This window comes from Acipenser ruthenus, chromosome 24 (assembly GCF_902713425.1).
Source record: "Acipenser ruthenus chromosome 24, fAciRut3.2 maternal haplotype, whole genome shotgun sequence".
Lineage (NCBI taxonomy): Eukaryota > Metazoa > Chordata > Actinopteri > Acipenseriformes > Acipenseridae > Acipenser > Acipenser ruthenus.
The window spans coordinates 20,174,004-20,199,939 of NC_081212.1; the positions used below are offsets into that span (position 1 = coordinate 20,174,004).

A 25,936-nucleotide genomic window follows, 5' to 3' on the forward strand; every position below is an offset into this window, starting at 1 on the left:
CTTAACCTAATCTACAAATGACACATTTAAGACAAAAAACACAAGGACGATTCAATCTTAAAAAACATACATATTTAAAATGTTTCTGCAGCATGTTTTAGTACAGATGCATAAACTTGCCTCTGGAAAAGTGGTTATGCCCAAATGTTTCCCTGCTCCTAAATATGGCACTGGCAGCTCCTCCACTGTATGCCTTTTTCTACCACAGCAGTGTACCAGGGTCCAGGCTGCCTCACCTCTCCTGAAGCCGGCTCAACCGCTTTGAGCAGGTCCGACACTGCGCCAGCCAGAGTGCGGGCAGCTTTCATCAGGTCCTGCCCGCTGCCCACATCGTCATCCATAAAGGCGGCCAGCAGCTTCACCCCCTTGGACATCTCCGTCAGGTTGGAAGAGATGGTGGTGATGGCACAGCCCACAGCAGTGTAATCCGTGTCTGCTGGGTCTCCTGTGATTGCATAAACACTAAAGGTTAAGGTCACTGGCGCGCTGCAATTTCTCCCTATCTAAAGTACAGTGAAATGTTTACCCCAAACCTGCTGTGGTAAAATTAATGGTGTTAACCCAAGTAACAGATCCCGGATTCTCCACTTTCTCTTAATTTACACAGTATGACAGACTACAGGATTGGCCTGACAGTGGAACAATTTCTAAACGTTTCATTCCCTTGCCATACAGCATTGGTGATCCTGTACTCTCATCACTCTGAGTCGCTCACCAGCTGTAAGGTTCACAACTGAAGCAGTGCCAGCCGTGATAGCGTCGACCTGGGAGTGAATTTCATGTTTCGACTCATCCACTTTGTTCTGAACCCAAACTCTTGATGCCTGAAAAAGAAGAGCAACACATTAGATCTCAAAGGGGATACAATGAAAGGCCTTGGCTGAATTCGAGCAGGTCAGCAGCGGGATACTTCTGTTTTGTTCAGTTACAAGGATTTAGAATTACAGCACTTTGAGGACTATTACAAGAGAGAGAGACAAATGACGGTTTAATATTATCATGGAGCTTAGAACTGCGTTTTACATTTTTCACTGGTCTGTTTATGCATGAAGGTGAAGCTCTGGTCTACACCAACCCCGGGGGCTCAGCCTTCCTCAAGTATCTCAATGTACAGTGATAGCATGCATAGAGACAACCTCACAATGAAGACACAGCACGTTAGCATTTGCAAGCAAGGCTTTGCTATTTAAAGTCCCCCTCCTAGTAGACATTAATCATATACAGTAATGTGGTTGGTGTCGCTGGTATTTAATTTAAAAAGCCAGCCTTTGCTACATTTTAAAGTCATCTGCCCTTGGGACAATGAACCAACTTCTACTTAAGAGTTGCACAATTGGGTCGTCTTCTCTGTCCCTCAAATGCCATCTCATCTAATAAGAAATGTGTTATTGGAGCAGTTAAATACTACCCCTCCCCCACCCACTCACCACCTGCTTCAATTGCAATTCCTGGCACAAGTGGTCATGTACTGAGGCTCCCCTTGTACAGTAACATCAACTTGAGGCATGCATCTTTAATTTTTTTCTAACAGTCTTTCTACTTGTGTTATTGTCTCCTGTGTCCATAGCATTGCTGAAAATTTGCTTTTATAAACAGTTGTGATTGTATTAACATGCCATGGGCCATTTTCAGTGCACCCAACATCAGGACAACTCATCTTTTTTGTGTACTCTTCTGTGTAAATTAAAGTTTCTGCAGTTCTCTAGTGAGGAACTTACACAGACATGCACAGCAGGAATAAGATCAGAAGACAACATGGTGTCCTGGATGTTGCCCACTTGCGCAGGGAACCCCCTGCAAGACTAAACAAGGACACAACAGTCCCTATGGTGTTTGCAACAGCATGCCCGTCAGCAGTACTTAATCCATGCCCATCAGCAGTACTTAATGCTCAACCCTGCATCTTTCCAAGCCTCCTAACATTCACTTCTGTTAACTCACCATGTCCTGTCCCAGTGGTGGCAGATCCCCGACTTCCCCAAGGTCAGTCTGGGCCTGTTGAACTGCCTGCATACTGGTGTTAATGGTCCCCATTAGAGCTTGCTGTGCAGAGCTCTATTAAAAAGAAGAGAAGTTCAAATAATGCTAATGACATATTACACTAAGTAAACGCATTTGAAATACCCACAAAGCACTGCTCCAGCATGGTAAGAATCCAGGGAGCTGTCTTTTAAATGTTTGAATCTGTGTAGTAAAAGAAAAAAAAAAAAATCTATATACTGATGGCCTTTGTTTTTAATCTTGAGACCTGGTTGGTTGCTGCCTAAATTAACAATTTAATGCATTTTTACAATCAAATGCAATTAATAAATTTGTATTAAAAAAGGGACATCTACATATTCAAATTTATGGAAACTTTAAATTGGGTGTTTTTACTGCAGAACTGTGTTTATAATGCTGGTGGTGGCCGAGAACATCGTTTAGCATTCTAGGTCACTTTTTACTGCCTGGAAAACGTAACCTCTTGCTACTAAATGCTCTCTCTAGCAGTTTCACTGTGGGTCAGTTTTATGTTTTGCAGTGCAAAATGTATGTCCTGTATGCAACTGCAACTTTGAACGGAAGCATAACAAACACTGGCCCAAGCAAAGCTCTGCATTGCGTCTTCTTACCAGTGGTGGCATGTGACCTCTGTGCATCTGCCCTGTCATAACATGCTGCTGTGCAGATGGCATGCTGCCCATGTTAAAGGTCTCCGGTCCACCTGAGCCTGAGCGCATCACCGCCGGCAACGCCACGCACCCGTGTTCCACGCGGCCAACCCGATTAAACTGCTGCTGCAAAATCGTTGACCTGGCGAGCAAGCAGAGCAAGATCCCCTTAATATAGCTGCGGCAGTGAAGGTCTGATTTATTGACACTCAAAAGGCCACTTTGGGATGATTTCAGTTGGCCTCAGCCCACTTTCTAGCAGACAGGTGATCAAATAAACCCATTATTCAATTGAACCCAACTGTAATATCTACTATAGAAGTGTGTCTATTGAAACTAGAAGCCTGAATACTGTGTGGTGCAAATGTATGTGCATGGTGTAGGGAGCTAGGAGAGGTTAGCCTTACTTCTTAGGGGACACAGACTCCTCCAGCATAGTGGATTCCTCATCACCTTCCAACCCAAACCTGTCCTTACTTTGTTTCTGTATAAAAGAAAAAAAGAAGAAAGTCATGGAAATGTCTAACCTTCCAAAAACACAGTTTACCAACAACTCATCACAACAAGAAACCCTCTGCAATGCAGTTCTGGGCTTCTCACAGCAAGACTGCTACTGCTGCTTGTGCCAAACTGTGCAATGGTTTTGATGTGGACTAATGTACACTGGGGACTGGGGCATCTCAATTATTTACTTTTCAGACTCATGAATGATTAAAGAAAGCCACTGCCACAGATACTTAATCATTTAAGCATGGTTTAAGAATTACAGCGGCCTAGACCAGTGTTCGTACTACAAGGTTCTGTTCCTTGTCAGGGTTCTTCCATTTTGTAAGCATCTTTTATTGACATGTTTCTGTAAAAGGTCAAAGCACACTGACCTTCTTCAGGATGATGTCAATGTATCCAGCAATGAGTTGGGAGATCTGTTCACCTTCCGTGGTCTGCACTGAGTAGTAACTCTCCTGGTATTCCCCAAAATCCTGGGAACACAAAGAATGTTTCTGAGCCCTTTCTAACACAACAAAGTCAGTCTTTTCATCCTCCTTACTTACACACACACACACACACACACACACACACACACGCACGCGCAGTTTCCATAAAAGCTTCAAGTCAACATTCCGTGCATATACAGGTAATCTTAGGTACTTGTGCTAATCAGGGTCTGTGAAACCATATGAAAGAGTTTTAAAAATAGCCAAATAGTTACTGAAATTTACTGCATTTGTACGGCAGTGAAGTACATTTTCTAAATCAGATCTGAAAATTAATCTGCGGAATATTTCAAGGTATTTTAGAAAACATTAAAATGGACAATATTTCTGATCATTTTAAATCATTTTATTTAACACCAATCACATTTAAAAAAAAAAAACACACACACCACACATTCATTCTCTGGTGGAGGATTAAAATGAGATTACACTGATAAGCATGTTCTCGTTGAAGCTTACAACACAGCCTTCTCTGTCCAAGCCATAAATCAGCGAGGGAAGCTATTAAAACAGACTATACAGTTTTATAGGTGTTGGACAGGAAATGAAACGTCTCTTCTGCTATTGTACATTTTCAGAATTTTCACCAAGGGCTGGTCTCCAGCGTTAAATAAACAAACACCCTCTTCCTCTTCGAATAGCCGCCCTTCCCTGACACTGCCGTACCTAACATGCATTTTCTAATTTGGGAAACTGCAGAGAACAGGTTTAGGGTACAGAGCATTGGAAACCAGGAGATTTACTGAGGAGAGCGAGAGTGAGAGAGAGAGCGCGAGCGCGAGAGGGAGAGAGAGAGAGCGAGAGCTACACACACACACATTCATTTCTTGTTATTTGAAATATAAATCATGCATGAGAAATCATTTACCTATTCTAGTGCATCTTATCCTATGTTCTGATGTCATCCCATGCAGAGAACGTACAGCATAATTCTAAAGACTTCTCATACATACTTAGTTTATAATACATTAATAAGTATGTGGCAAGTCTCTTATAAAGAACATCATTTCAAACAGTTTGAACACCCAATGCAGATATCAATGGGTTCTCATTGTGGCTAAACAATCCAGGACAATGAATGTCAATGAGTTTCACGCTGGCGTACCAGAGTGAAGCTCTTGGGAGAAGCTGCCCATCTCTTTACTGTGGTCAATGGCCACTCCTGTACCACATCTTTGGTCCTCTCTTCTACACGCATCACAGAGTCTTTGGTAATACCCAGCAAGCGGGGGACTAGCTTATTCTTGCTTTTCATTTTTTCCTTTAAAAGAAAAACAAAAAAACATAATATTTACACATGCAGTGAACATATAGACCTGGAAAGAACATTTCCATTTAGCAGCCTTGATACGTGAAACCAAAAGATAATTGGCAATCCACTAACAGTAAAATGAAAGAAATTTGAGTTTGTTGCCTAGGTTTTAGTGCCTGTTTTAATGTATTTGTTTCTATAAAGAGGAGGCAGTCAGATGAATTTCTGTTTTTTCATCCCCCTATAAATTGCTACTACTCAAAATGTAAATCGGACACATTTGTAGATCTGTCTTTGCTGCTTTTATTAAAACTCCAGATACTGTACATAATTTGATTTCCACAACCGATTCCTTTTTAAAGCGGTCACGAATCGACTCCTAATGAGCTTTTTTTACTTCTGACGTTCTGTAATTAGCTGCTCAATAAATGTAGCCTTTCCAAGGGAAGAAAACCTTTTTTGGGTGCGAGCAGCTCAGGTATGCTCGTTTTTTTTTTGTGTTTTTTTTTTAAAGTTTGAATGTGAAATAAGCATTTTTTTGACATCTGGAAGGGTTTAAGTTTGCTCTGCAGGTGAAAAACAATTCTTTCAAAGCGTTTTCATTGCTTACTTTATTTCATCCCCACTAAGCAACGCATTTAAATTCCTTTCATATCTGAGAGTCTTATATAATGACTTACTAATGCAACTTGAGAGGAATTGTAAGAGCAATTATAGTCAAGCCAGTAAAATCTGTTTTGCCCTCATCCAGAATTTACAGCACATCCATATCCTTGTGTTGGATTATATTCTAAAGAGCAAATTCAAAAAAGGAATGCTTAAAAATCCAAGCTTCCAATTAAATTAATACAGAAAATACAATTTTTCTCGAATATTTGTTGAGATAAATATAAAAGACCACTAAAACGTAATAGTATTTGGATATAGAATCATACAAAAAAGTGTTCAATCACCAATTTCTACTTCAACTGTACAACAAGGTTACTGAATTCCAATACAATTGGAATATGCTTCATTGCAAACAGAAATGCATGAAGGTTATGTGTTAACTGGCAACTTATTTACAGCAATTGTAAGCTGCAATAAATGAATTTGGGATTATGATGCTTTTTACTACTATAATATTTATGGTTCTCGTATGGTGTCCATTAGAAACACATGCATAAATTGAACAGTATACTGTACGGCAAGTAGATGATAGTCCTTACCTTTACTAGAAAGAATGATACACCATATGTTCTGAGAGACCGGGCTAACTTGACATACTTGACTTTTGCTTCTATTTCTGTCATTTCTCCACAGTTTTTGTGGTCCTAACAAGCAAACAAAGAAACATGTTAGACAAATGTCCTCTTAATAATGTAACAAAGCACTAGAAAGAAAAGACACAGGTAGGAACTATCCAATAGAGACGTACCAATATAATACAAAAAATACATCACTATGGACTACCATTGTATGTTGTGCTAAAAATGACTCTGACAAATGTTTCTGCGCAAAAAGTTAAGAACACAGTGGAGGATAATAACAACTAAAATCGATTATTAAGCCATTATGCATATAAACCTATTGTACTACCACGGTAACCAGATGGTATAAAGATGTAAAGCTTTAAAAGACGACAGATGGAATCTCAGGAGACAATTCATGATTCCAGTATCACCTTTCTGCTGAGGCAGCATTGAACCGTCATTGCCTGGCTTAATTGTCTTTCCTGGAAACACTTCTTCTGGTTCTATATGCCTTGGGAGGATCCCCACCCCCCCCCCCCCCCCCCCCCGCATGAAAATGAAAGAAAAGGAAGACACACACCTGAAAGATTTTCTTTTCGGCTCCTCTCTGCTTTATATATTCTTTAGGCAGGAACTCCTTTACACTAAAGAAAAAATAAACAAAAATGACACACACACACACAAATAAGCAAACAGTTACTAAGAAAGTAGAGCTAAAAAAAAACCTTCACATGCAGTTTAAAGCCAACAGAATACAAAAGTTTCTATTCTTTGTCTTTTTATAGAAAAACTGCCCAGCCCTTTCCCTTTCAGTTTTTAAAAACTACCGACTACACCCAGGTAAACAATGGGGGGGCAGAATAACATCAATTCCATTTTTGAGAGCTACCCAGATTACACCCCAGTTGGCATTATGCCACCAGACAATATGCCAGCAACGATAAACCTCAAAATACACCTCATACACATTGGCAGCATTTTATTAAGAACGGTCTGAAAATGGGTTGGTCCAGTCAAACCTAAAGTCCATCACTCCGCATTACTACCATGCTACTATACATACACATATACACTTTAGTAGTAATACGTGCTAAACAATTACAAGCAAATAAGACAGGAAGTTCCAGCAATTTGGTTGCACATAAATATACAAGAAATAACTTATTACTGCAAAACTTTGTATCATTCCCTAAACTGAGACATAAGCCACTAAATCCACCAAGTACAATATTTATTAGTTTTGTTATTAATTGAGTGTGTATTTCATTTTAGTACATTACGAATTGCTTACTATTTAGGGAGGTAGCAACTTAGCATTGCGGAGCACAGGGGACAGTAGTTAAAACATTACTCGGTGCAAGCCTAATTTTATTTGGTTCCTAACTTACACTTCTTTTTTTAATGAATCATCATCAAAACCGTATGCTTCAGGTTAATCCAGTTAGTCGCACCAAAACCGAGGCCAGTAGTTTGATAGACTCCAGGTCTGTAAACTGAGTTACTCTCAAGGTATGTATAACATTTAAAAATTAGCTTACTCTAGAAATCCTGGCTTATGTTTGTGCTCAACATGGGGTCCGAACTGTATCTGGGCTTGGATACCTCCAAACTCACAAGCTTTATCAAAAGATACAGGATGAGAGCCGTTCAGAATATCATCTCGGGCCTGAAAGAAAACAGGATGCATTGCATTTGAAAAGTGTTTCAACCAAAACCACAAATGCTGATAAACACACACACACAAAAAAAAAACTATTAAAATAAATATCAATCTGAACCTTGTTTTTTTTATTCTCTGTTCATTGAAATAGCTATTATCTCATGTTGTAGACGAGCACTTTCACAATAGGACAAGCAATACATTTTAAAACTCTACTAGTCCCAAAGAGAGTGGGGAGGTCAATACATATAAGATAACATTAAAAAGACTTTACTTTACTTAATAGTTCATCTATTTGTGCAGGATGTCTTTGGCACTCAAAATGCTTTTTAACCAAATTACCTCTGTAAGAGATTTGTTTGCCATTGATACAGTTTATTAGATTAACTGATATGCAAACACTAGCTTTCAAGACTTCAAGTAATGTCTCTTCAGGTGTAAGTAGGGTTGGATCAGTAATCTATCATGATATTATCTATAATTTGTTAAGTCTCAATTATTGTACTGATAGTCGTTTGAAACCAGTGATAAATCATGTCTCTCACAGGTCATCTAAAAAACGTAAGTTTTTTTTGTTCCTCTCTCTTCCTGTAGACAATGTATTTGTCCTTAATGAGATTCTGGGGTTAAGTGAAACGTAATTAAAACTAGGCATCAGAAAACTACTTAAATTTTTTGAGAATTATTTTCAGATAACCGTGATACATATTGTAAGCTGCTCACAGAGAGAAGCCTTCCATCCCAGAAGGCAATAAAGGTATTCTTTGAGGAAACGGTCATGTGTAACTCGAGAACCATTTACACATCTTGCAGACTCCGCACATTGAACAAGAGCACTCCTTCACCCTATTGACAAGGTCATGGCTATGACAGGTATTACTCATGTTGGTCCTCCTGTACTTTCATTATTGCCTGGCAGAGGCTGAAATGCTGCCAATTACTAAATGATGAATCACTGCTGGCATAGTCTAAGCATACAATCAATCAATCTTTATTTTATATAGCGCCTTTCATAGTGGACCACCATCAAAGCGCTTTACAAGATGCAGTAACAAGAAAATCCATAATACTTTAAAACAGAGAAATGCACAATACATGACATACAGTAAAAAAAAACAACAATGCATAATACATTAAATACAGTGAAAAATGCATAATACATGAAATAGTAGCAACAACACAGCAGCTAATAGCAGATATCAGGTTGAAAGAAAATGGAAAGCAAGAGAGAACAGGTGGGTCTTGTGACTTGAAGTGATTAAACTAGGCATCATAAAATTACTTTAATTGTTAGAGAATGATTTTCAGATAAGCGTGATACATACTGTAAGCTGCTCTCTGACACTGCAAAAGACCAATCTTTTGTATGATAAAGGAGTAATTTTATTTTTAGGACAGCCTTTTCCCCCATATACAGTTATATTGATTGCCAGACTGGGTCCTTGTTAAATAAGGGGGAACATCTTGACAACACAGCACTCCCACCATCTGCTAGGTTCCTATTACTTCCAATCTGTTTATTCAATAGCTAAAGTCAAAGGGAATACAATAATTTGCTGCAGTCTTTTTTCCTTTATAATTGCTACATATGTAATGCTTTTCCATTCAAATAGGACAAGAGTCCAAACTAAGGGGTCTCTGCAGATCACTCTCCAATGCGGGTTCTTTACAACACTTAGTTTCAGACTACGGTCCCATTAAGGGAGCTGGAAGACTAATGTTTATGTACTGAGCCTTGTAGCTAGTAAATCTTTCCAAGCATGTTTTTAGCCGACCCCTTGGGATTAGGAATGTTTGAACCATTTATAAAGGAGTGCACATGGTGTAATATTAAAAGGGAAGGCACAAGAACTGAAATTCAAGCGGTTGTCATGGGTTTGTGTGCCATTGAATGCTATACTTGACCTCCACCCCAAACCTGCTACAATAATGTCTAAAAACAAAACAAAAAAAACACAATGGCTTAGATGCAAAATATTGTGTTGATAGAAGTCTGAATAAGGCTGCTATAAATTCAGGATATAAACACATACCTATATATACTTTGCACAGATGGATGTCAGGTTAATTTTTCAACCCTGGTTTTTGTTTTGTATAAGCTGCTTGAGAAATGCACATCTTTGTATAATGTACACTGTTACTCTGTTTTATCATATGTATTACAAAAGAAAGCCACTCATAGATGCATAAAAAAAACTTATGGTAAATAAAATGCATTCAAACCTCTTCCACCCTGTTTTGAAGTGCAAAGGCACATTTTGTGAGAGGAACAAAATGATTGGCACTGGCAATAAAACAACTGGGACTCTCAACAGTAGAAAACTAGCAAAAAAAACAACTGCAGGAAGGCTGGGTATTTACTTTCTAGTTTTTTCACCACTTTGTGAAAGTGTGAATTTTAGCTTCAAAATAGGTTCTAGTATGTGGTCTTAACAGAAGAAATTTAGTAAGACAATTTTTTTTTAAGAAGGAGATGACAGACAACTTAAAAATGCTCAAAATAACTTTTGGTGAATGGCTAGACTATTACTAAAGCAAACAAAATACACACCACTGGCCAAACAAACAAGACAATATACGTACAAAATCGAAATAATTTGCAATCTGCTAAATAAACTAATCTATACATTATATGTGGTCATGCGACATGGCGTTGGATCCACTAGACCTATATAAGCAGTGTTGCAGTTGTGCACAGCAATTCATCTACAGTGATGGGAAAGCAAAAGGCTCTCAGGGACTACACAAGAGGCATAGTTGTAGGTTCCCACGCAAGCTGCTCATCCCTCAGTGGCTGCATTGACCAACGTGTCCACAAACACCGTCTCCCAGGTGTTCCTGGAGTAACAGCATCTGCAGATAACTACCTCTAGAAAACATCACTCTCTATTTTTTATTGGACAGTCAGGCTTTACCTGCACATAAAGCAGGTTGAGCTGGACAGGGTCTCTTGAATCGACGTTCTGATCCGAGTAGAAGAACTTCCGCCTCAGCAACAACGTCTCATTCTCATCCACGCCTTGTTCTCGGAAGGTCCGGCTGTGATCCAACCAGTTCACTGCAACACATGAAGAAACTTGTGATCTGACACACAAAGCAGGCAGGGCGGCTCTTCAGCTTTCACGCATGCTACTAATGGGACTTTTGTTAACAGAAGATAAACTTGCTGACAACCAAGTTGACTATGTACTTACAATTAACATGCAGGGACCTATTCTTTCCCATTTGCTCGTAAGGCCTAACATAAACTAACCATCATATTTAAGAGGAACTTTGAAGGATTCCTGCTTTGTTCTTGGCTTATGATTTTGTAGTGTCAATGCTTTTTGGGAACAGCTTGCTGCATCTCAAGTGGATGCAGAACCAGGCAGGATTCCTAATCCCTTGAAAAGACAATATTTCCAAATATTTACCTCAACAAGCAAGTGAATTGTTTACAGCACGCAATTGGTAACAGCACCATTGAAGACGACACTTTGAAATGCTTTCATCTTTGATGAACAGAGCTTCGGATTATATCTGGGGTACCGGAGACATCAAGGTCTAGTAAGGTTCATCAGCTTCTAAGCTACCTTAACATGCGTTACCCAAAAACCCTCAAGACCAGCATTGGTATCTTTGATATAATTCTCTAGATGATCCAAGATCAAAAATAGGTCAGGATTATGTTGTAAAATACAGCAACGGTCAAGTATTGTGTTTCTTCTATAGACCACAGGATGTTCTGTAAATGTAAAAATTTGTCGTCTAGTACAGTATGTACTTTAGGGTTTAAATTCTCTTTTTAAAGTTTATTCCTGACTAGCAGCATGTATTCTCATAAAATGGGAACATGAGATAAGCATGTGTCACAATGATGGGGTTCTACTTAATAAGGTCACATAACTAGTCAGTTAATTAAGGGTTTTAACAGTGTTAAAGAGTTAATGTTAAATATAAATATGTACTTTGTGATATCATTTGTACTCAACAGTCATCAGCATAGGCTGCCAACAAGCCACATTAAACATACAACTACTCCCCGAAAAAGCATTAGGACACATCCATAAGAAACATTGTAATGTTAACAGTAATGTAAAAAACTAAGAAACAAAACACAGTGAGTGCTTAAGAGACCTTCAATTATATTGCTTAGATGTTTGATAATAGGTTTGTAAAGTTAATAAAGTGTTTTTCTCTTCAAAAAACAGAAGTCAGACTGGAGTAAAATATGGCCTTCAAATTATTAACATCCCTAGTTACAGCAAACCAACATTGCATTTCCAAATGATTTCAATAAGAAACTTTTAAATACCTTAAAGATTTAATAACCAAAATCGTCAATGTATACGGAAAGTGCCAGAGTTCAGTGGGGTCATATGCAATCTATAGAACTGAATGCAACAGAAATTATAGGTCTCCCTTTTAAAAGCACCAAGTTATCCTTACAGCAGATCCACTATCTAACAGGATTTAACCATGTTCTTACTTGTTAGGAGTCTCAGAGGGGCGTTCAGCCTACTTACAGTCATCGTCTGTGTGAAGCTTGGCTTTCAATTTTTCCATCTTTCTTTCATCTCGTAAGAGGGTTCTGTCCTTCTTAAGTGTGCCTGTGCTTTCCTCCTTTTTCTCTTCTGCAAACTCCTGGATTAAAGAGTACTCTTCGTAGTTTGTGATTCCTGAAATGGGGGGGGTATAGAGTTATGGATTCTCCAGACTTGTATAAATGCAAATAAAAACTGCCTCATTCATGGAACTCAGATTGGAATAAGGCAAGAAAACAGAATTGGGTAACCAAGAGAGAAGGACACAGTGATTTTCTGATCATTGCTCATTTCAGCACAAAATTAACATTTACATCCTGTGAAAGTTCCCAAGTTATGGCCATCAATGAAATACAGCTGCCTGTTCTTTATGTTGCCTAAAACTCCCAACAGTGTATGCATTACTTTACCCTTACTGTATACCATATTGCCAGTATTGTGGATACACACATTTAACAAAATCCCTAATGTTTTGATATTTCATTCACACATATTTCAGGAGAAATGCCTTTAAGCATTGTTGCGTTTTCAGATCACGCTCCCTCCTGCAACAATGCTGGTGCTCAGATTGATATGAGTGGTGCATTGTGGGTGAGAAAATGAACATTGTTGTAGGAGGGAGCATGATTTGGATACTCTGCAATGTTTATAAAATAAATTCTCCTTTCTCTGGACAAACAAATAAAAGATTTTAAAGACCCACGACGTATGAATAAGAATATTGAAAAAAACAGTCAGGTTTATGTTTAAAGATATATTGCTGTGATACGGACAGCAGAGGTAAAATAATGTGTTTCTTGTAAACACTGCAGGAAGTTCTGTAACAGTTTAAGCTTTCCTGCATACACAATTGAAATTTAAAATACCCACCTATTCTACTGCAAATAGTAACAAGCAATTCCCCGACAGTTTTTGAGTCGTCCACCATGACGGTTTTAACTGCACCGTCCAGCATCCTGATCTTCTGAGGCCTCTGTTTCTTCTTGTACTCCAGAATATCCTAGACAGCAAACAGGGTTCAGAATTAAAAATACAGGTATTGGTTTTTTATTCAGCAACTACTTTTATGAAGCATCAAGCTTGAATTGTTTGTGTATTTTCATGTTTGAGATGTGTCAACTCCAGGCGCCTGCTGGTCTACAGTATACGCCCCCACGTTGCACAAGGCTACCCCAGCAAGACAGAACCAAACATCTGGCCTAGATCCTGAGTGAAGTCAGTGTTCCTGATAACTACTTTTTAAATAACAAAGCACCAGCTTCACTTTTTTTGTAAGCAGTTTTTTTGCAACCCAAAAAACTTGGGGCAGTAGCCCCTGTGCACTCTCGGTGCCAATCTAATTCTTCAAGAGCACTACTGTTGATGAAAAACAGAACAGCACTCAATGAATTAGTGTTACCAAAAGGACTGCAATGTTTACAATAGGGTTATTACTTTACCTTTGATGGAACCCATATTGTCTCTGTTGCAGGGATATATTTTTCAACATAATCTCAATTGTTTTGATCCCCTCCACATGCTCCATCCTACAGCAAGGCTCGTTTTCTGTACCCACAATCAGCCACTCATTTCAATCAGAGCACCAGCACTTTTGCAGAAGGGAGCATAATCTGGATACAAAACGATGCTTAAAAAAGAGAAATGCATTCTCCCGGCGAACGCTACCAGGTAATAGTTGAAAAATAAATTCTCCAGTTTCAGCTTTTCTTGAAAAATGTAGCGCTATGATACAGAACACTTGGGGCACAGCAAAGGTAAAGTAATGTGTTTTATTTGTAAACACGTCAATAGAACCTTGATGGAGGAAATGGCTTGTACATCACAAAAAGAAGCCGCCGTACCCCATTTCGTAGCATGTAATAATCCAGGGTCCTCCCAGAGTCCAGCCAGATCCCTTTTCGAGGATCCTCATCTGCCAGGAACAGCCCATAATCGGATGCTGCAAAACAAGGGAATATTTTTTTTATAAATAATAAAAGTACACATTTCTTGAACTAGTCTATTTAGTTAGATCAATTACATCTATAACAATGTAGTCCTTAGAGGTCAAGAGCATTGGTCTAATTACATTGACAGCTTTATCCTTCTTGACTGAATGTAATAAAATTAATAAATAATTAAACCAATAATGAAAGCACACAAGGTGCATTGGGATAGTTCTGATCAATATTAGATAAGGCAATTAATTTACGCTATAAACTAAATCATAATGAAAATCTACTAACAAGAGCCCAAATGCAATTCTCTCCATGTTGAACAATGTAGGTTTTCCAAAGTTCTGTTCAATACAGATTACATTTAGTAAAAGCAACTGTAGCTCCTTTTCTGCCTGTTATTGATTAAATCTAAACATAAAACATACAGCAGTAGGCAAAATGTACCTCAAGTCAAACTGAATTAGATATGTTTAACAAAAGGTATACATCAAGCGTTATACATTTGTGCTGACACTAGCCAGAATAGTGTTGTGTAGCAAAATGTAATTTGATGTAATCCAATAAATTAGCATGAAGACACTTTGATTCGATCATGCTGATAGTGTTTCAACAAAAACAGCAGACAACCAACCAATGGGCCACCTCACAGGTACCGTACAAACAAGCCAGATTGATACAATAGTACTATTGGGTTATTGGCCATGCCTTTACTCACATAGATACAGCCCAGCCAATGGGTGTACTCGGCACTTGTCTTTTGTATGTTAGAACACATGTAAAATATCCCACCAAACCTAATCCCATAAAGTACAATCAGTAATGTAACTGTGTAGCCTACATACATCACCAGGGTGACAATACATTTCGGTTGGTTTACTGACAGGTAATGTGCCAGTTTTGACAGACTAGCTCTACAACTTCCTTGTCTTTCACCATCAGTTTGTGAGTGTGTACAGTAAGGACATTTGCATTGTACCCCCTAAGACTACCACATTTTACACATGGTACATATGGAGATATGGCAACAAAGTGTATTGAATAAATCAATGGAACAAGTAACCAGAATGATGATAGCTATCCGATAGTCGATTATCTCTCTATTCCTGTAATTCACATACTACAGAATTTTCAAAGATCATAAACGTGTCATGAGTTAGACTCAAGAGGGAATCCTGTATCGTCTACAGTAATGGCAGCTTCGGGACACACTCCACCCAGTAACACTAGTGTATTATGTGGAGGCAGTGATCTATTGGAGGTGTCACATTTCTTATTCAGACCATCTGTTTGATGGTCCTTCTCCTGATAATTGCCTCACAGGAGACAAAGCATTAATCCCAGAGACCCGATCGACTCTCTTCAGCTTCCTGTACCAGACATCTCCACCATGGAACAGGAAGTCAGCCTAATTTTATGAACGTTCAATCATGACCCTTCTCTGATGAATGTCAACAAATGCCATACTGTGGTTCCGAAACAGAGAGGTATTTGACATTTTCCAAAGTAATTGAACTGTTTACAAATGTTTGTCTTTGTGGTGAATGACTGACTAAATCACACCAATGCTCAAATTATTATGCTGCAGTATTTCATATCAGAGCATGCAGGTTTCATGTGCCAATCCTCCACTATTCTGAAGGCATGAACACATTTTCAAATGAATCCAATAGAGTCGTTTACAAGTTCTAAGAAAATGAAACAAACATTCGAGAAAAGCAAACACACATAATACAATACTGAAATGCACCTTCAACTGCGAGTCCAAGCTATGAATAACATCCTACGGTATTGAAAAGCCAAGCAGAGGTGCTTCTTAAACTTAGTTTGTAATTCCATTTCACACAAAACTAAACTCCTGTGTGCAACACAGTGCTTTAGCCCTCCTTTTCCAAAACCCAATTAAAACTTTCAATTCCAACAGTTTAACTGATAACTCAAAAGGAAAAAAAAAGTCAAGGAGATCACTAACAAAATACGCTTCAATGATTAGCTTCTTCACATTATAGGGTAAAGTTTATCACAGGCATTGCATGTCTGGGATGTTTATAAGTGTGCAGCGCTGGGGGCGTATATTGTAGACCAGCAGGCGTCTGGAGTTGACAGTTTTACAAAGCATTCAGAATAGCCTGCTTTGTATAGGCTGACCTGATGGAACAGACAGTTACAATTCTATTTTGCAAGTTAATCTTTGTAAATGAAAGGGAATCAATAACTTAGAATGTAATTATAATTTACTTCCATTAATTTCACGTTGTTCCTTTATTAAATCAATAATAGTCAATACATCAATTATTTATGACATTGCACAACTAAAACAAAGCATTGGGGTTTTTAAAAAGCTAACATGCCCTTGGCTCCTCATAGCCACTCTATACCCATCAATAATTAAGAGTAATTTGGGTTATTTTCCATCCTACAAACTCTTACCTTGTCCAGTCTGAGCCTCAGGCACACGCTCTCTTATTATCCGGCAGGCATCATACACTGCAGTGGAGGGTTCAAACTGCATGGTCTTCACCACATTGCACTGCCGGACACAGACCTTCAGGGACAGGGCCACCATCTTGACAGGTGGCGAGGAAGCTCCTACTTACAACACCTGTAGAGCAACACAGAGGAAAGGACACATGTGAGTAACCCACTGCCAGAACTGGTGGAAACGCACTTCAGGTACCCTGTTCTGTAATTTGGAGGACAGCAGTTACACAAAAGTGGTCCAAAAAAAAGAAATGTTCAACAGAGTTGTGTTTAAGCATTAATCTTAGTTTTGAGCCAACAATATCAGACAGTAATCCACAGCACTGGCACTTTAAACTGAAATCAGACACTGCGTCAGATATTACAATTGCTCAACAAGAGCCGTCTGCAGAATATGGAATGGAAAAGAGGCGAATGACGAAACCTCACAGAAAAAGTTCATAATTAAAAAGGTCAAATGATGAGATACTCCATGCAGAGCTGAGCATTAGAGAGGAGGTCTCTAGTAGTTATCACCATCATTATCAATTTATATCCCATTCGCATCCCAGCAGGCTAATCTACCCTGTACACATTTTTTATTAAATAAATAAGATACTCATCACATCCTTCTTTTAAGGGTCGGCCTACAGTAACTGCAGTGGTTGTCAATCCAGGTCCTCAAGTACTGAAACAGTCTAGTTTTTTTTTTTTAATTGTGTACAACTGTTTGAAGTACATAGACCGCTGCAGTTACGTATTTTAATTCTCAGTCTTTTACTCTGGTCTTGTGTACTTATACAAAGCAAATTAAGTTCCTGGTTGAAATAAAAACCTGGACAGTGACAACCATTGGACTATAGAGAAACACACACACACACTTGTTGCCAATATTTAGTTAGCAGAATCTGGTTTTGGTCCTGTTTAGCTCATTGCCATTGTTAAATCATTTGTAAACAAAAAGTACAGATGATTTACTCCAATTACTGTAACCCAGACAAGCAAATTGAAGTAGGTGGAGATTCTTCTCATTGTTTATTGCGTTTGCTTAGATGTTATATTCCTGCTTCTGCAAAGTATAACAGGGCAGTGTTGCCAAATGTGTAAAGTGAAACCACCTGCTTTAAAAACCATCTCCCAGTTCTGCTTTGCAGGCCTAACACACCCCAGCTCACAAGGTTTGGAGAGCATCTGGGCAATGACCATGGAGACATATAGTACAATAGAATTGCTGAACAAGGCAGTTCTTTTTATCACATTTCTTCCAACCCGATAGTGATTATATATAGGCTGTTGAACTTGCACACATACAGAAGGTGCACAAGCTTGGGTGAAGGGTTGGGGGTGGCAAGGGATATCATTTAAACTAAGATTTTATTAACAGATTAAACTTTCTAGCCTATGTTAGTAAGTTTTAATAAACTGAACCATAATAAAGGCACATTGCAAATTGTCCATAAATATCCAATATCTTCCTATTTGTCTCTTGCAGGAGGCTTTTGGTACCAGTATAGTATATACACTGTACAATACTTGACAATTTAACTGTGAAAACATTTACTGCAGAGACTTGAACTTGGCAAGGAGAAGCACCAAACAATGGGCAATAAGATTCAAGGACGACCATCACGGGTCATAGAGGGTGATGTAGCTCGGTGTTATTGCATCTCGGCAAACTGCTGGGTCTATTGTAACTAGATTTATTCCATCATAGAAACTACTTGATATTAGAAAAAATACAAAATTGAGGGTCTGAGTTCTCCATAATGCCTGTGTTTGTACGTCAGTTCACAAGGAAGCTCAAAATTAGCTCCACATTTATTCCAGGGCTCAAATATCTATTGTTACAACTTATGTAGCAGGTAATAAATAATTTGTATCCCTTGGGCACCTCTCCAACATGAATTAATTTTACCACAGACAGGACTGACTCATAATTCTGATATCACCAAGTACAGAATAATTTAACATATATTATGACAGTGTTGAAGAGAGCTTTACCAAAATTAATCACAAAAAAGTTATTTAGAGCATTCCAGTCGTGAGCTTTGTTGGGGGCTCCCACTCATACTATAGATAATACCTACTGTACGGCTACATGTAGCACAGTGGAGCCACACAGAAGTGGGTCTTAGGCTGGGTGGTGACCTTATGCAATCTGTAACTGCACTAGCTTGAATAAAGAGTCACTTTAGGGATCTTCACCACAGCAAATCTACACCCCACTAATCATCCAGGTTTTTTCGTTGTTAATAGGAAGGGTTTAGGCATTAGATGCACACCATCAGACAAAGAACAGTATCCATGCTTATTTGTTGGCCAAAGCCTTTATGTAGTTCTTATACCCTCCTTCAGTATAATGGGAATTCCTTACAGTACATGATATTGTATTATGGAAAGACAGTAAAATGCACTGAGGTGCTTACAAATCCCTTTTGTCTTGTTCTCCAGTTGGTGTAATTATGTGTATGGTATTTCGCTCACCTAAGATACAAGAAACAACATCTTAAATAGTGGTAAAACAGTGTATTACAAAGCAATAAGATAATGTAGGTTACAGTAAGTGCTGCCTTCCCAACAGGAGGCGATTTAAAAAAAAGAAAAAACGACGTATGCAATGCCCATAGTCCCAAATGCAGCAAAATCTAGCTGCACAGTTTAATCACAAAACATAACACAACTCAATAATTCTTTGGCTATATTTAATACATTTTCTGTTGACCTCATTATGTCATCATCCAATATTTATACCCACAGCACAGTGATCACAGCACTAAAACACAGTGATCACAGCCAGGAATTAAAAGAAGGAACCTCACCCATTTATATCCTTCCAAAGCGATTGACGGTCGTCCATTTTGACAGCACTACCGACAAAAAGCTTTAACATCCTTGGGAGCCAACAATAAAATGTACCACTACTGTACAAAAGGAGGCTGTCTGAAAGCACTTTGCAGTGGCGTGGGAATAGCAGAGAGAGCAGAGGATTAGTTGTCACAGTGAGCTCTGCTATCATCAGGTCAATCTGACCTGACTTAACATTGCTGTGAGAGAGGAGAATGGGTACAGCTAAGACATTAGCCGGGTTTCATGCTCTCTCTTAGACAGGGACTCCAGCTTGTTATGCACAAACTGTCAGGAAAGACGATGCTGAACCGCAGAAAGTGCAGACGAGAAGTCAGTGGACAATAAAAGTGGGCTTACATTGAAGAAAAATGTATAACGTGCCATTCTCTTTTAAATGTACCTCATCTAGTGAGAGGATATGGGCTGCAGTCAGGAACTGTGTTGAGAGACATGTCAAGCACTCCCACTAAGTCTTTCTGCAATGCTGATTTAAAAACCTGCCTCTAGCATCCTTCCCATAACACTGTCAGCGTAACAGATCAGGTCACATCGATACTGATCTGCTGCCAATGGAAACACAGCAGGTCGATTTCAGATCACTTTAAATTAAACTAAATCTCAGGGCAAATGGAAAAAGGCACTAGAGTACATTTGGGAAATACTGTATATTTAAAAAAAAAATCCAAAAAAAAAAACTGTCTTTAAAAACAGAAAAAAAATATATAATCTTAACAAAACAGCAACTTGGTCAACCTTTAAAAACACAAGATGTCAACATAAATGATCTGATTTAAGTTGCTGGCTTTGGGCCAGCAGGCACTTGGGTAGCGTGATCTTGGCACCAATATGCCAATTACACGCTGGAGTGAATACATGCCATTCACTGGTCAAGCACATCCGTCACCAGAGGAGAATATCAGCTAGGGCGAGACATTCATATTTCCCCAAGGTCCACATTAAGTCAGGCCTATTCTTTTTGGCCTTATTAAAAATAAAAAAAATTAAAAATCCAGTCTACAGGATGACAAGAACAGAACTGCCACGTCTGCCACCTGCACCATTAAAACCAGTCTGTAAAACTCAAATCTTGTTCCCATATCGGCCTACCACCAGTAGCATCTGCAGTCTGGAACTGGAAGCAACACAAAAGGTCACATATACAGTATCTACCTGCAACACACTTGTTTACTTGCGATAAATTCATTCACATATCTCCCGATAGTATAATGGTTAAATTCCTAATTTCTGCCAAAAGTAAATGCATTTTCTTCTTTGGTTCAAGATTTAACACCTCCCTGTTTAAGGTAACTTCCTCCATCTGACTTCATTCAAAATCAGTTTTTGGTTTTGATTTTGGTCTGCTACCGAAGAATTAATGGCACAATTTTGTTTTTCCATAAAAGTTGCAAATAAAACTTCAGAAACAACAACTCTCAATAGCGAGTAGTTAAAGTATGAAGCAAACAGCTATACCTTTGTAACATTTAACAAAACTAGCCTGACACTTCTTTTGTAAACAGCTGATGCATCTTAACAGAAGTTTTTTCCTTCAGGGGAAATTGTGAACAGCTTTAGCAGTGCCTGCCTAACCTACCTTCCACGAGCCCTGTGATTTTACACGTTTGACTGGTCTAAAGAAATATGGAGTATCAGATACTGCCATGCTAGTAATGCCAGTGTATTATACACAAAAAATACACTTACAGGATTGTGCAGTACTACCATTTCCCTGCCTTAGCTCGTTCCACACTGCAGACCTGTAAGAAGCCAACGAAAAACAACTCCACTCCAAAAAGTCTAGAAGAAATAACTCACTTAATACACCTGTATAATTTCTGTTTCCATTTAAGACACTATTTAATAACTAATTAACACTCACTATTTAATAACTAATAGCAGGCTTGTCCTTTTGTGAAGGTGCTGAAAGAGAATAGCCGAAGCTGAAAAACAACTATTTCTGTCAGCTTAAATCATCAATAGGAAAGAAAGGAAAAAGAAAACGTTACGTGAACAACACTGCTTCAATCCAATCTTGCCTGCAACAAATGTAATTATGAGGACCTGACTGTACCTCACCTCAGCATGAGCTTGATTCTCAAGCTGTTTTTCTTCAAACTGCTAAGATTCCATTCTCTATACAGTAAATACTCAGGAGAACAAAGCAGGAGAAATAATTACCGCCCATGTGACAGTGTTCCCACAGCTGTTCAGTGCTTCAATCCTGTAGTGCCACTGTCACACAGATCCATGTGCATCACTTACCAACCATCCACAGAGCCTGCAGCAACACACCGACTACCCACATGACGCACGTCAGAGCTTTACAATTAACAAATCAAACAGACGCTTTACAGCTTTAAGAGGACATGGAAGGAATGAAACAATATGTGCAAATAATATACAGTAAACCACAGATTATTGTAACAAGTACTGGAGCTCAGAGTTACCTCGGGGTTGGTATTCAGTGTCGTACCTCAAAAGACAATAAGAGATGTAAAACATCTGCAGTAAATAGGAGGTCTTCAAGGTTTTGCAATCTGTTTCTACTGGAATACTCATTTTTAGCATCATTATCACAGATTCAATTTTTGTTGTGCTATTTTTTACAGCTTGATGTTTGGTTTTAATAAGGGTAAATGTTTCAAACACTATAAAATGTGTCCCTTTCTCTACTGCAGGTCAACCTTACTCCCATGGTGTGTCAAAGGCTTGGGCTACAAACGCAAGAATTAAAAAGGAATTAAAACTTATCTAAACGATAATCAAATGTTAATTGTTTTCATAAGAGTTTTTTTTTTTTTTTTTTTTTTTTTTTTTTTAAAAGGGACAGCCTCATATTGCACACAAGTTAAAAAGAGAAGAATTGCTCAGTGCAGCTACACTATGGAGATCCTCCAACTGTTTCAATCTTTATACGAACTCGCTGCTTTTATTGTAGGGCAGTTAGCAATGACAATGTGTCGGATTTGGCTATTATACCTCAGCTTGCAGCTATAGTACATGAAATCCTATTAAGTTAATGTATTGTTGCTGGAAGCTCATCACAATACACAAAAAGGCTTGGCGTCTCAAGGACAGTGTGTATAATACATAGGTCAAAGTACTGCATTTACTGTTTATCTTATTTCAGTCATAATCTCTCTATTGTGGGGGCTGCAAAGAATGTTTTTTTTTTTTACCATACGTGTATTACTCTATCAAATTAACTCCTTCACTCACCAAACTAGATAGAAAACTCACAACTAAAATGTAGCCACCTATTAAGGCAGAGCAGTTTCCAGTTGTCTTGTTTGTGAGCTCATTTTGCACTGCTCCACTTTTTACAAATTGCACATAAAGCAACATATACAGGGGTAGCAAGAATGTTTCAGTCTAAACTGTCATTTTGGGTGGGGTACCAGGACAGTCAACAAGTTCATAGAAAAAGTTTAGAAATGTAGTAAAACAGATACCAGGGGAAACTATTTATTGTTTGTACAACAGTGCGATTGTGGGATATTGTATCTTTAAAGTGGAAAGGTAGACATTTGAATAAATGTTTGTATTTATGTGACATATTTATCTTGTTATAAAATAATTTTCCACTTGCACACCCACGATCAGGAATTATCATTATTACCTCTTTGATCTAAATAATACTAGAAAACAAAAGAACTAAAATCAATGAATCGACTTGAACAATGCCAGATTTTATCATAAGGCACACAATGAAAAGCTGTTTGAATTTAGTGCACCGCCCACAGTAATGTTGCAAATTACTGGATTTAGAGTCAATGCCAACACCTTGTATCGTGTCACTGGCATGCAAACAAAACTGCCTTGCATTCAGACACTTTGTCCAGTCGACTGTCTACCAAGCGCAGTCTGTAACAGAGAGCAAATTAAAACGCTGCTTTATAAAACTCAGCTAATTACTAAATTGGTCATAAAATCTGCAGTATAGATGGTTAACCAACAAGCCAATGTAATTATCTCCCCAAAGCCAACTAGAATGCACTTCTAGGCACTTGAATGCTCCTGGACTACAGATAACTTTCACCAGCTCACTGGCTCCTATTGATCTGACAATACAATTACATGGAAAGCAGTTGTGTTCATTAAAAGGCCGTACAACTGATGTGAACTGTGCCTCATGTGCTCATGGAAGCCTAGGTTCCATACAAAACCAGCACCTTCCACTGTGGTGTACAGGAATATGCCGAGCACTGCCCCCAAATCTTTTTCAACCAACACGATTTCCAGGCTGATCGTTAGACTACAGAAAAGCATGTTCTGAGGCATGGAAGTCCTTACTAAATTATAAACAGTATAAGAATTTAATGGCAATCAATTATACACCAAAGAAAAGCCCTGTTTAGAAGTACAGAGAGACATATTTCAAAGACCACTTATCCTATTTCTACAAATTCCAGAGTAGTGTCTTTCTTCACAAATAGGCGATTAGAGGCAAAGTTCTTTGGCACAATAAGGCAAATGACCTTTGAAAATGGTTTCCACTTTTTTTTTTTGTTTTAATGCTGATTGGAAACTTTCTTACATCTACAACAATTACATACAGCTGTATGTTTTTATTCAGTCTAAGGAAATGTGGTCTGTTAAAATGCCAAGGGGAGAGCCATTGTTATTCAGTGGTTTGTTCTTAGAAGAGCCTCTATTGGCAAGACAGTGAGGGAACAAAAGGTTAATGTAGCAAACTAGTTTAAATGAGCAGCAAACAGACACAGTGGTTACACAAGCTAGCCAATGGAGAACGTTGTTGTTTACCGACATGTCTCACTAAAATTTGAACTCGCCTCACCAAGTACTTTTTCAGGTACCAATTTCTGCAGTCTGACTCAAGAGAAATGTACTTGAAATGGAGTATTCACGAATCTCACTCATTTTTACCACAGCCACTTTGTGCTTATGTGAATTCTCCAGTCTTGTTTAAGATAAAAGGTTTCACTTGCGATTTTTGACACCGCTACAAAACTACAAATCCAGTTTTAATATCTTCCCAACTAATCTGTACTATCTTCCTTGTCATATTTTCTTTACCTTTTAGGCACTCAAACATACCCTAGGCTTCAAAACTTTATAAATGCCCATTTTGTGATAGAGTTAAGACATTTTACCATCTACTTGAGAAAACAGCAATGTTCATTGTATAATGAATTTGGTTGTATTCTGATCTTGTTTCTTGCATTGTCAGCATGGACTGCATAAAACATACAGAAACATTTCAAATTACATAAAAAGTACCTACAACTGTGTATTCAAATGTGTAGCACTCTTGCAGTTACAATATCAGTGTATAGTAGTTTCTATAAATGATCACAAATTAGTGCAGGCTTATTCTTATTACAACTTGAAAACTACTAAATGACCCCAAAGTAAGCAACACCATAGGATAACTATTGCAGTGCTCGGGAGCTCTACCAGAAGCAGTGATATCTTGCCCTAATTATTTCTCTTTCCTTGTGATATTTTGAATTCCACAGATGCCTCTCTTCTTAAGGACATGTAAAAACAAAATAACCTTCTCTACTGAAAATAAGGGATTCTGACACAAAGGAAAAAGTGGGTCTTTAATGCTGTCCATCACAGAAACCTTTCTCCTGTGAAAAAAATAATAATAATTCTGGTCTCCAAGACCTGTATGTTATTTAAGGAATAATGGCATTGCTGTGGTGTGTCACTATGGCACCACTTTATATTATCAACAAAAGATTTGACAAGCCAATAATTGTTTTTTTTTTAAAGACCTTATTTCAACACGTTTTCAATAATAATCCCACAGAATATCCTGTAAATCGAGGCAGGAGAACTATACAAAAAACGCAACCCTCACCTGGGTTCCCAAGATTTTTTGTTTCATTTGAAACCCACAAATAGTTTGTTTTTGAAAACGTGCCCTTCCCAGATACACAATTCCTTCCACATCCATTGTAATGCAAGGAAACAGGCTAACACTTCCCAATCGCCTGCAGCCCAGTCACAACAAACTCCTAGAAAGGCATTTGACTGTCACTCAAGCAAGACTAAACAAGATACCTCAAGGCACATGGAGAGATGCAATTTTTATGAATGAGAAAAAGACAGACAGAGGCACAGCACATATCAAGATATAAAGCTAGAGGCACGGTGCACATCAAGATAGGACGACAGATTTCATTTTGTGAGGAAACAGAGTGTGGATTAGGTCAAAATACTGGTTTTCCAAACATAGCACACAAATTGACAGACAACAGGAGGAGTTGCAGTAATTTTTAAAAATCTGCAATCTATGTGCAGCCATGCTGGTAGTGGAGAGAAAATGATTGAAGACAGTAGGTTTAAGGCAGCCTACTTTCCCCAACTGGAAACACGAACACATGATAATGTTGCTACCCTTTCTACAGTA

At 38.4% G+C, this 25,936-nt stretch overlaps 1 protein-coding gene across 4 annotated transcripts in view; it reads right to left on the bottom strand.

The window, feature by feature from the left end:
• The window catches only part of LOC117429449 (talin-2), a 120,651-nt gene that overhangs the window by 41,861 nt on the left and 52,854 nt on the right, over nt 1–25,936 (bottom strand). For all 4 annotated transcript variants that reach the window (XM_058998622.1, XM_058998619.1, XM_058998620.1 and 1 more), the window contains 15 exons: nt 16,678–16,849; nt 14,155–14,252; nt 13,184–13,313; nt 12,296–12,448; nt 10,706–10,848; nt 7,669–7,796; nt 6,711–6,774; nt 6,107–6,211; nt 4,752–4,907; nt 3,530–3,631; nt 3,059–3,135; nt 2,613–2,793; nt 1,942–2,055; nt 716–824; nt 237–445 (listed from right to left, as the gene is read on the bottom strand). In XM_058998622.1, the coding sequence (XP_058854605.1) occupies nt 237–445; nt 716–824; nt 1,942–2,055; nt 2,613–2,793; nt 3,059–3,135; nt 3,530–3,631; nt 4,752–4,907; nt 6,107–6,211; nt 6,711–6,774; nt 7,669–7,796; nt 10,706–10,848; nt 12,296–12,448; nt 13,184–13,313; nt 14,155–14,252; nt 16,678–16,813 (1,905 nt within the window). In that variant the 5' untranslated portion in view covers nt 16,814–16,849. The remainder of the gene's footprint in view (nt 1–236; nt 446–715; nt 825–1,941; nt 2,056–2,612; nt 2,794–3,058; nt 3,136–3,529; nt 3,632–4,751; nt 4,908–6,106; nt 6,212–6,710; nt 6,775–7,668; nt 7,797–10,705; nt 10,849–12,295; nt 12,449–13,183; nt 13,314–14,154; nt 14,253–16,677; nt 16,850–25,936) is intronic.